The 12374-nt window shown below is 48.5% G+C and overlaps 1 protein-coding gene across 2 annotated transcripts in view; it reads right to left on the minus strand.

The window, feature by feature from the left end:
- Positions 1-4053: 4053 nt before the first annotated feature.
- Positions 4054-12374, minus strand: part of NIM1K (NIM1 serine/threonine protein kinase) — an 82093-nt gene continuing 73772 nt past the window's right edge. Inside the window, exons 3-4 of one of the 2 annotated variants that reach the window (XM_024981309.2) lie at positions 11750-12018; positions 4054-8670 (exon numbers count right to left, since the gene is read on the minus strand). In XM_024981309.2, coding sequence (XP_024837077.1) covers positions 7921-8670; positions 11750-12018 — 1019 coding nt within the window. In that variant the 3' untranslated portion in view covers positions 4054-7920. The remainder of the gene's footprint in view (positions 8671-11749; positions 12019-12374) is intronic. The other variant, NM_001205975.1, reaches the window with a different exon arrangement.

Genomic DNA, 12374 nt, shown 5'->3' on the forward strand with positions numbered 1-12374 from the left:
TCCTTTTGTCTCCAGCTGTTTCTGCATGCTATTAAACTAGCGCCTCCACTTCATCTTAGCAAAGCCTTGTTGACCTTTGGGGATCTCTGCTCAAGATCTGCTTCCTCCCTGAAGGCTGCCTGGACTACCTGAGTAGTAAGCACTTCTCACCCTACATATCAGATTTCGTTATTCAAACTTGCCAAGTCCTGAGGCATCTGGCCACTGCTTACTCAGTACTACTAAGGCCTCCTATGTTTTCATTGCCCCTGCCTTCTCTGCTCCTCACATACGCCAAGTTTATTCCACCCTGGGCGTCCCTGATGGCTCAGATGATAAAGAATCTAACTGCAGTGCAGGAGACCTAGGTTCAGTCCCTGGGTCAGGAAGATCCCCTGGAGAAGGGAAGGGCTACCCACTTCAGTATTCTTGCCTGGAGAATTCCGTGGACAGAGGAGCCTGGCAGGCTACAGTCCATGGGGTTGCAAAGAGTTGGATATGACTGAGTGACTAACACTTGCGCTTCACTTACTCCAGCCTTAGAGCCTTCGGTCTGTGGGCCCCACTTCAGGCCTCCTTTGCCCTGCCTTCTACAGCAGTCGCATTTGTGACAGCTATGTCCATGCGGTCTCTGACTGGGATCTCAGAGAATATGATAGTACCTCTTCTCGGATTCCTGCTGCACACCCCTCACTTTGGTCTCACTGTGATACGAGGTCCACACAGAGGTCATTGGAACTCATAATTTCATGGCCCAGAAGTGTAGAGAAGTTAAGCTCCCACAGGACCACTCTTGACAGCAGTGGATCCTTACTTGCTGGTCGAGAAATGCTTCCCCGCTTCCCTCGCCTGGGCAGGGAAGCCTTCCAGGCTGGCAGTTCCTCTGCTGAACTACCAGTTGCCTGATAGCTCCGTTGGTAAAGAATCCACCTGCAATGCAGGAGACCCTGGTTCAATCCTGGGTCGGAAAGATCCCCTGGAGAAGGGATAGGCTACCTAGAGAATTTGGGGTCCCACAGAGTCAGACATGACTGAGCGACTTTCACTTCACTTCACTTCAGCCAATTTGGCAATACATCCTTTTATTGGCTTGCCTCTTTTATATTTCATTCCTGCATTGTAGGAACAGTTCCCAAATAAATGACTTACATGGAAGCCTCTGTCTCAGGCTGTTCTTTTGGAGAAGCCAGGCTAATACAGTTGGTACCCAGAACAGCCTGACTCTCAGGATAGATGGTTGGAGCTGGTTTACTGACAGTCATGGCAAAAACCCCACTGCTATTTGCAGTAGGCAGAATGGTTCCCACACCCCAGCCAAAGATCTCTGCCTCTGGGAACCTATGAGTATGTGACCTTACATGGTAAAACCAGAAATGATCAAGGTTGAAGACCTTGTAACGGAGATATCCTAGATTGTCCAGATAGGCCCAACATAATCACAGGGTCCCTTAAAAGCAGAGAACCTTTCTGGGCTGTAGTCTGAATGAGATGTGTCTATAAAAGGATAACCAAAGAGATGGCCCATTGCTAACTTTGAAGATGGGGAAAGGAGATCACGAGCCAAGGCATATGGGCCACCTCTGCTGCTGCTGCTGCTGCTAAGTCACTTCAGTCGTGTCCGACTCTGTGCGACCCCATAGACAGCAGCCCACCAGGCTCCTCTGTCCCTGGGATTCTCCAGGCAAGAACACTGGAGTGGGTTGCCATTTCCTTCTCCAATGCATGAAAGTGAAAAGTGAAAGTGAAGTTGCTCAGTCGTGTCTGACTCGTAGCGACGCCATGGACTGCAGCCTACCAGGCTCCTCCGTCCATGGGGTTTTCCAGGCAAGAGTACTGGAGTGGGGTGCCATTGCCTTCAATGAGCCACCTCTAGGAGCAGGTAAGAGCAAGGCAGTGGGTGCTCCCCTGATAAGGAACCAGGCCTGATGCCATTTGGATCTTAACCCCAAGAGACACATGATGGACTTCTGTCTCATGGCACTGTCAATAGAACGCTGATGTGCTGTTGGTAAGCAGGGTGCTGACAACCCTGGCTTGCAGGAGCAGCACGATTCCTGCTGAGCCTGTGGTCTGTAGGTACAGATGGAAGGTGAAATACTGGATCATATGGCACCTGATGGAATGGGGCAATGATAAAAGTCTCCGGATTTGGCTAGCTTTTGTTAACTGTTTCAGAAACCTTTTGGGGTTTGTGGGGGGCAATGACAGGTTTAAGTCAACTGTCAGCTCAAGGTTGAGGGCAGGAGGAAATGGTGGGGCAGGATGAGATGGTTGGATGGCATCATTGACTCCATGGACTCGAGTTTGAGCAAGCTCCAGGAGATGGTGAAGGACAGGAAAGACTGGCGTGCTGCAGTCCCTGGGGTCACAAGGAGTCAGACATGACTGAGACTGAACAGTGACAACAATCAGCTCAAGGTATACTAAAAGCCTTTGAAGTGAGAGTTAAGGAGAGCTTCTCTCCTGCAGCAGAGAGAACACTACATAAAACAGGCACCAGGTCTACTGTAAGGCAGGCTGAGCTGCAAAGGAAATGAAATACTCAGTCTTGACCATTCCGTATCAAAGTCGCAGCCTCAGTAGCAAGAGCAGGACAAGGCAGGGCAAACAGGGTAGAAGAGCCTGCAATGCTGAAGACCAGGATCCCTCGAGTGTGGGGCTGGTAGGAGCAGCTCGTACTTCCTTTCCTGAAGAGCCTGCCAAGACCACTGGTGAGACCGACACCGAGGATGCTTGACCTCAAGATGTTCTTCCAAGACCATTATTCTCCAAACAAGGAACTGGTCCTGTCTCAACATAGTCTGAGCAGAGAAATACAACCTCTGTCAGGGAGAAAGCACCTAGACACTGAGGGGATTACAGAAGCTGGCTAATATGCTACTGTCAGGAACCAGAGGGGAATGTGTGCGAGTGGGCCCCGAGGATAGGGAGCTGGGGATGGAGGTTGAGGCAGGATGACGGAGACTTTATTATCATGGGAGCCTGTCCCCGTGAGGTGAAGGTCACCTGAAGCTGGTCCTGATATCACTGCTGGGATGGCTACTGAGGTTTAGATGTGAGTCTGGCATACCAGCGAGGTGGAGATGGTGGAACTGCTGTGCTACATGATTAAGGAAAGGCTCAGAAAGTTCCAAGAGGTGTTGCTGTTAGAATGGATTCATTATGTGAGACTGAAGAACCACCTAAGTTCCCAGGACACTGCCTTCACGCAGGAACAAAGACTGCAGTGGGGAGGAAGGGGGCACCCCAATTCCCACAAGCTCAGTGACGACCGCCCCCTGCAGGCAGGGATGACAGTAGAAAGTGCTGTCATGAAACAGGGCATGCATGGGATTCCAGAATGGCAGAGGCCATGTACCATTATTTAAATGTCAGAGGCGAGGTTGGCATAGTAAAATGGGCAGTGAGGCTAGAGGGGGAGTCCAGGAGCTTGGTTTGCAGGGCTTTGGGACAATTGCTAACAGATCAGAGTTCTGAGTGACAATTTGTAGAGTGTTACTTGACTTGTATAACCAAAAAGGAAAGAAAAGAGACAAGCTGTGAGCAGCAGGCTGGTATAGCCTGTCACAATAAGAAAATTATGATTCCAGATCTGAGTTAATTTACAGATCCAGTGCGCAGTGAGGGGGGAGCCAAGATTCCATGAAGAAAGGCCCTGCTACAAGTGCCTATGATACGCGCACCCAGGATGTTTAAGGCCTGTTGGATAAAAGGTGTGAACTGAAGTGGACACCAGAGAACCCCAAGTACCATTACAGCCCTACATGTAGACAGAGGGGATGGAGACCTGTGGGAACCAGGTGGTGGCTGGAGCTCTGGCCAAAGTCTATCCCACACTGGGGGTCTCATCTTGGGGTCCTTTCCTTCATCTCCAAGTACCTATTTGGGATAAACACATTTAGACCCCTGACCTGTGGAGTAAGAACCATTTTGAGAGGAGGCACCACATGGAGACCTCTGAAAGTATGTCATCTCCCCAGCCATGTTAATAACTCGTAAGTAACCACATGAGGAAATGCATCCATCAGTGTCACCATGGGAGAATAAAGGACCCAAAGGTAATGGCTTCCATCATAACTTCGTCAACTTACTTTAATTTACTCATCAGACTCTGAAAGAGCAGATGGCTAATGATGGTGGACCGCTGTTAGTCTCAGTTTTCACCGCCATATTGGGTGTGCATTTTACACAAAGACTCTAGCATTGATATGCAGCTATTTGGGGGGAAATTTTCATTTTCATTTTACATCAAAAGGGAGGATTAAAAGCAGTTCACAGGCACACAGAACAGACTTATGGACACCGGGGGCAGGGGTTGGGGAGAAGGAGAGGTTAGGACATATGGAGACAGTAACATGGAAACTTACATTACCATATATAAAATAGCCAATGGGAATTTGCTGTATGACTCAGGGAACTCAAACCAGAGCTCTGTAACAACCTAGAGGGGTGGGATGGGGAGGAGGGTGGGAGGGAGGTTCAGGAGGAAGGGACATGTGTATTCCTAAGGCTGATTTATATTGATGTTTGGCAGAAACCAACACAATTCTGGAAAGCAATTAACCTTCAATTAAAAAATAAATAAATTTAAAATTAAAAAGAAGTTTACACTTTTCTGGGATAGACAGAAATTCTTACTTATTCTATTGTCCCGAGGCAATGTGAAATCTCCTGCTCTACGTCACAAGATAGTCTAAAAGGACCTTCATCATCTGGACACTCTGCAGCACTTTATGCTGGTCCATACGACAGCATTCTAGGTGGATGTGTCATCAGAAAGTAACGAGTCCTACAGAGGCCGTACTAAGACGTGTGTGTCAGAGTGTGGGTGATAAGTCCTATGAAAATGGAGGGGCCAGGCCACACTGATGAAGCATGTAGAGACCAGTGACTTGAGGCACATCTCTGTATGTTGCACCTTGTACCCTTTATCACTGAGATAGAGACACGGGGTTTAGTAGGCCTCTCTGGGTTTTGGAAACACACGTTGCACCTGGTATATTCCTCCAGCCCATTTATCAGGGCTGCTGGTTTCAGGTGGATGCTACAGAAAAAAGACCTACAGTAGTTTCAGGCTTCACTGCAAACTGCATTGCTACTCTGTCTAAGTGGTGCTTAAGAACACAGTGTGTTCTTTGGCCACCCCTGCAGAAGGTTATAGACAGCCCTGCAGGATCCGGGAGTGAGCCACGCTTTCTGCAACAGAGATCTCCTCAGGCTCTCGGCATGTTTCTGGGCCCTAGGAGAGACTGAGCACCTGATTATGGGTCACCAAGGGACCAAGCAGATCTCCTTGTGAGCTGAGCATTATCAGATCCACAGAGTCATACATTCGGACAGACAAAGCAACGATTCATCCTCACAGAGCTGACATCTACACAGGATATAGGTTCACCTTTCCTGTCTTGAGTGTAATCCTCCAAGACCATCATGCGAGGTCCTAGAGAATACCTGATCCATTGTCATGTATATTACATACCATTGCCTCAAATACCACATCTTTGGTAAAAGCAGTGGGGGCAACGGGCACATGACCATGGGATGTACTTCTCTTATTAAGTACCTCAGCAGTAGAAGCAGCCAGCAGAGACAGAGCAATGGAGCAGCTCAATTAAGACACTGGCCATAGGACAACATCCTGCAGGGTTGGGGTGCTGACTCCCAGGATTCAGTATACATGCTTTAACACTGGCTCATAAATATATGCTCCTTGCTGTTAAAATATACAAGTCTGGGCACCAATAGATGGAAGCAGAATTGATTTTTCTTGCCATGACAGTCTCTGATAGCTCAGTTGGTAAAGAATCCGCCTGCAATGCAGGAGACCCTGGTTAGATTCCTGGGTGAGGAAGATCCCCTGGAGAAGGGATATGCTACCCACTCCAGTATTCTTGGGTTTCCTTTGTGACTCAGCTGGTAAAGAATCCCCCTGCAATGTTGGAGAACTGGGTTCAGTCCCTGGGTTGGGAAGATCCTCTGAAGAAGGGAAAGGCTACCCACTCCAGTATTCTGGCCTGGAGAATTCCAGGGACTGTATGGTCCATGAGGTCGCAAAGAGTCGGAAATGATTCACCATGACCGTCAAGGACCCTCTTGAAGAATTTGTATTTCCATACTTTGGCCACCTGATGTGAAGAACTGACTCATTGGAAAAGACCCTGATGCTGGGAAAGATTGAAAGCAGGAGGAGAAGGGGAAGACAGAGGATGAGATGGTTGGATGGCATCACCGACTCGATGGACATGAGTTTGAGCAACCTCTGGGAGTTGGTGATGGACAGGGAAGCCTGGCGTTCTGCAGTCCATGGGGTCACAAAGAGTCGGACACGATTGAGTGAATGACATAAACTGACTAAGCAACTAACACTTTCACTTCTGACTCCAAAACTGGGGGCAGGGCCTCATAGTCTGTTTTAACACGCCTTCTGGGTGATTCTGGTGACCTGGAACTTGAGAATCACCCCTGGGACTTATTTGACTAATCCTACTGCATTAAGTCCTTCCAGCTCTCACCCCATGAAGGAGAATGACAGCAATGGATCAGACTTCAATGGAAGAAGAATATGAGGAGGGCTGGGGGTGGGCTGTGTCCGACCACCGATTTCAGATCCTTTCAGCCACACTTCCTTCTCCAGCCACTGATGCAGCAATCACTGGGGCAAGCTGGTGGCTTCACGCAGGCCCTATTTGACTGCATCTTGTCCCAGGGCCAACTGTGTGTACCTCTTACTTCCTGCCCTGGGGTTGCCCCGGCTCTAAGGCATGAGAAGCATGGGGAGCCCCCGTGGCCCTCACTCATCACAATCTGGAGGTGCAGGTGGCATCGTAGGGCCCCAAGAGCAGCTGGATAGACACTTTCCCTTTTAGTACCCTGGGCAGACTCCTCAGATGTGTTTCATAAGGCTCCTCAGAGCATCCTACAGGACTGGGTGACAGTCACCTGGAGCATGGGCCACCCTGTAATGATCCTCCCTGCTTCTCTCCTCTACCCTCCTTCCTGCTCTCTAGGATCACTTCCCAAATCAATCACTCTACCTGGAGCCTCTGTCCTAGGCTCTGTTAGAAAAGAACCATGTCTCAAACCCTTCATTGCTTGATGCTCACAGCTGGCTTTCCAAGTCACTCCTGCTCTCATTCAGATCTCAGATCGTCGGCTACACAAACCGGCCTTCCAAAACATACAAAGTGGCAAGCCTCTAATATCAGATTACTGTATTTGAATTATCTGTGTAGCATCTATTACTATCTGATATTTTAGAAAATGTTGTTGCTGTTGTTGGTACGTTTGTTCAGCACAAGACTATCCCACACAGGAGAGGAAGGACTTGGCCTATTTTTGATTTTGCAGGATCTTAAACAGTGCCTGGTATATGGTAATGTAACGCAATGTGTCTGCTCAGTCCTGTCTGACTCTTTGCGATCTCATGGACTGCAGCCCCCCAGGCTCCTCTGTCCGTGGGGATCCTCCAGGCAAGAATACTGGAATGGGTTGCCCATTTCCTCCTCCAGGGGATCGTTGGGATTGAGCCCATGTTTCTTGTGTCTCCTGCATTGACAGACAGCTTCTTTACCATTGAGCTAGCTGGGAAATTCATTCAGCAGTGGGGTTCAAACCCACACCTCTAGGGGATACTGCTATCTGAACACAGTACCCTGGACTGCTTGGCCATCCTATTTTGCAGCACCTTAAATCGTGCGTAGCACGTGGCTGGCACTGTAAATATTCCTCGATTAACTGAATGAAGGCTAGAGTTTGAGAATAAGACAAGATTGCAAACCAAGCTAGAATCTGAGCTAACAAACGTTTGGGAGGGGCAGGGGGAAATGCATATCTTAAATTTAAATTTATTTAAAAATTACAAAAAGTCTCCACTCAAGTTGGTGAAAAAAATTTAAAAGCAGCAACAACGATCTTAGTTAATTACCAGCAATCTAATGCAATTTATAAAATTGAACAAAATTTGGATGTGTGTCTTATGCCTCTATAGACACGGGATCCTTTCTTTAGGTCCTTGTCTTTAGGGTCTGGTAGTATCATTATTGGAACACTTTCCAAAGCCTTTTTCTTTTGGACTCTATGCAGAATAATTCGATAGACCCCTGTGATGGAGCTTCGGGCATCTCTCCCTTGGTTATTGCGAATGTGCTCTTCCGTAATGCCCAAGTGTTCTAAAGTGCTTTTGACCTCATTTTCTTCTTCTTTGAGGCTGCTGGTCTCTGACAAATGTTTGGGATCTAGCTGGAAAGGCTCCAAAGGGGTGGGATATGGCACCCCCTGCATCCACTCATTGTTCATGATGGAGTCGATTCCGTACCTCTCGGCGGGTACTGGCTGGAGGACTCCCCGGATGAGGCGGAGGCAGGGCTCCGACACGTGTGGAGGCACGCTGTAGGTGCCTTCCAGGATGCTCTTCTTCAGTTTGGCCACGGTCTCTGCCCGAAATGGCATGGTGCCAGTCACCATGAAGTAGAGAAGCACCCCCAAGGCCCAGATGTCCACATAAACGCCGACGTAGTGCTCATCTCGAAAAAGTTCAGGCGCCGCGTAGGGTGGAGACCCACAGAAAGTGTTCAGCATTTCACCTTTTTTACTGACTGTACTGAATCCAAAGTCGCCCACCTTCACACAAGTATTATTGGTATAGAACACATTTTCTGCTTTCAGATCTCTGTGAATAATTTGGTTTTCATGCTGTGGAAAAAGACAAAGGAGGGAAAGTCATTCTCAAAGTAAAAGCCAACATTAAAGATGCAGCAGTTGCTCTGAAACAGTGAGGTGATGTTGGTGTAACAACAGAAATTCAATGGAAATCAACTTAAGTCATATCAGATCTCAGACCTTGCAAGCTGCCCTGGCATAACCTTTAGCCAAATGTAACACCTGTACCCTCCAAGCAGACCAAAGGTTCTTTTCTGTGGAGTCAAAGCTGGAGTCTGTCCCTGACGTGGACTTAGGAATTAGTGCCAAAAGTAAGGCCTAGATGGGCTTCCCTCCTAGCTCAGTTGGTAAAGAATCTGCCTGCAATGCAGGAGATCCGGGTTCAATTCCTGGGTCAGGAAGATCCCCCAGAGAAGGAAATGGCAACCCACTTCAGTATTCTTGCCTGAAGAGTCTCATGTACAGAGGAGTCTAGCAGGCTACAGTCCATGGAGTCACAAGAATTGGACAAGACTTAGTGACTAAAGAGAGAGAGAATGAGAAAGACCTAGATCTTGTGAAACACAATGAGACAGTTAATCCTTCACCTCTGAGACCATATGCAGGTTTTCCTGGCTGAGCAATCTCTCGACTAGGGCCAACCTCAAGAAGAAAAAGAGCCCTCCTCCGACCCCCTACCCCTGCTCCTTTGGATGGGCTCCTCTAACTTTATACAATTCAGTAGAAGGGAGCAATTTATAGTGGACAAGTTTCTGGCAGCAGATCCCATCCCACCCTTGCATTCTGGATCCAGACAAGCTTGAAGACTCTTGACCAGTTTAATGCCAAGGGCACTTGGGAAATGGTTTAATGCTACTTTTCCAGATGGACCTTCTGGGGTAAGAATCCAAGCTTCGGAGCCTGACATTTTTATTAGTTCTAGGTTCAACTATGCCAGTTGTGTATGTGAATGTCAGCTTCCTTCTTTGTAAAACAGAACACTGAGAACCACCTCCTAAGGCTCTTGTATGGGCTTCCCTGGTAGCTCAAATGGTAGAGTCTGCCAGCAATGCAGGAGACCCCGGTTCAATCCCTGGGTCAGGAAGATCCCCTGGAGAAGGAAATGGCAACCCACTCCAGTATTCTTGTCTGGAAAATCTCATGGACTGAGGAGCCTGGTGGGTTACACCCCATGGGGTGGCAAAGAGTCGTACAAGACTGAGCAACTAACACACACACAAAGCTCTTGTGAGAACTGAACGTGATGCTGTATCTGCAGTGTTCAGCATGGTCCCGGCATACAGGAAGCAAACCCAATAAAATCCAGATCTATGCCTGTCATCCTTTCTTTTTGGAGACCTGAGAGCTGGAGAAAGTCATGGTATAGAGCCTCAGAGGACTCAGTCTGCATTCTCGATTGCTGGATCCTCTCTGCTCTCCTGCCAGATCTCTTTTCTGAGTAGAATGTGGAAGACTCTGACCATCTGCTCCACTGCTTGGTATTTGTTGTTCAGTCGCTCAGTTATATCCGACTCTTCGTGACTCCATGGACTGCAGCAGTCCAGGTTTCCCCGTCCTTCACTATCTCCCAGAGTTTGTTCAAACTCATGTCTGCTGAGTCGGTGATACCATCCAACCATTTCGTCATCTGTTGTCCCGTTCTCCTGCCCTCAAACTTTCCCAGCATCAAGGTGTTTTCCAATGAGTTGGCTGTTCGCGTCAGGTGGCCAAAGTATTGGAGCTTCACCATTGTGCGTGGTATAGGTCTGGCTTAGTTCTCGGCCTGGGGAAAGTCCACCCCAGCACAGAGTCACTTAGGTGACAATCGGTGGTACCACAGCCACCACTATCAGGCTTAGGTTCTCCCTTGCTCACTTCTTTTTCTTCCCCCTCTCCCTCTCAAATGTGATTTTGGGGTCCCTAGGGCACTAATACCCTGCTAATAATTTGGCCAGGAGCTCACTGATTCCAGTTCTTATCTCACGACATCCAAGAAGAGGAGCAAAAGATACAGCTTCTCAGCTAACACAGATCCCAGAAAAGTGTCTCTTCCTGCCAGTTACTTTGAGGGCTGGGCAAAGAGGGTGGCCAAAACTTCTGCACTAACAGAGTGGTACAAGTGGTGGTCAGGACTGCAAGTCTGATTCCTCCTGTGTGCCCAGTAATATGGCTGTTGATAGAGAGGACACAGGAGAATCAGGGGGAGTGTGCTTACGGAAACCAGATTTATTTAAAGAAATAATCAGAGAACTAAAATCAGAAAGACACAAGCAAGTGTTAGTGTGCTGAGCACAGAGGCAGAAGAACTAGAAGAGTTCACCAAAGGCATCAAGATCAGTGCGGGCTGAGCCCAGACTGAAGAAAGCTTCACAGAGACAAGCTGAGCTGGGTCACAAAGTGTGGATGAGATCGGACTGTGAGGCGTGATAAGCGGGGAGAGGGCATCCTAGACACAGGAGGAAGGCAAGGCCAAGAAGCAGCGAGAAGCCAGCTCTCTGAGTACCAGAAGACGGGGTTGGAGGAATGGGTGTGGCCAGGGAATGGGTATCAGTCATCTGGCTGCCCAGAGTGACTCCTCCAACTTCCGCAGAAGCCAGGAGGCTACAAATGTAACTGAGACCCCTGGGCATCGCTTTGGAGGTCAGGAGCACAATCCCAGCCAGACATCTGACTCTCACGGAAGGGACTGCTATCTGCCCTTATAAAGGACTGAAGCCCTCGGGGATGCTTAGATCAGGGGGCCCCGACTCCCAGTATTGGCCTATGGCCTGTTAGGAACCAGGCTGCACAGCAGGAAGTGAGTGGCGGGTAAGAAAGTGAAGCTTCACCTGTGTTTACAGCTGCTCCCTGTCACTCGCGTTACTGCCTGAGCTCTGCCAAGGGTATTAGATACTCAAAAGAGTTCGAAACCTACTGTGATCGGTGCATGGGAGGGATCTAGGTTGCAAGCTCCTTATGAGAACCATCCTGAAACCACCCCCTGCCCTGGTCCATGGAAAACTTGTCTTTCACAAAACTAGTCCCCAGTGCCCAAAAGTTTGAAGACTGCTGGCTTAGACAACGGTAAACTAAAGCTCCATGCTTCCATTGTGGGGGGAATGGGAGCTAGATCCTCCCTCCTCACCCTGCTCACCATGTGCTTCACGGCAGACACAATCTGGGAGAAGATGAGCTTGCTTTCTGGTTCTGAGAACTTCCCTTCCATGCTGATCTTCCCAAAGAGCTCCCCTCCCCCTGCATACTCCATCACCAGGTGGAGCTTGGATAGAGTCTCCACGACCTCATAAAGGCGGATGATGTTGGGATGGTGCAGTTTTTCCATGCTGGAGATTTCACGGGATAGCAGCCTTTGAGTTTTCTGGTCTAACTTGGTCTTATCCAGGATCTTAATAGCCACTTTTTCTGGAAAAAAAGAAAAAAGTCAAAGGATGTGCCTGAGTTCATAGCTGCTTAGAACTGGAAGGAACCTAGTCCCTTTATTTTTATTTTAATAGACAAAGAGGTTAAGTGGCTGTTTATAGCTCAGAGAGCTCCTAGCAATTTCCGAGTTCAACATCAGTGCTGGTCCCTGGGATCAGTATGACTCTACCATGTATAGGTTTTAATGCCAACTTCTGCCTCCCCAGGAGGTTTCAGTTTGGTGAGGTTTATCCAGTTTTCTGGAGAAAGCACTTCTACGTAGCCAACAGAGACTCTCTTGATCAGGTCCAAGCCACCCCTTCAGCCTCATTGTCCATCATTCCTGTCCATGGTCCCCA

This window comes from Bos taurus, chromosome 20 (assembly GCF_002263795.3).
Source record: "Bos taurus isolate L1 Dominette 01449 registration number 42190680 breed Hereford chromosome 20, ARS-UCD2.0, whole genome shotgun sequence".
Lineage (NCBI taxonomy): Eukaryota > Metazoa > Chordata > Mammalia > Artiodactyla > Bovidae > Bos > Bos taurus.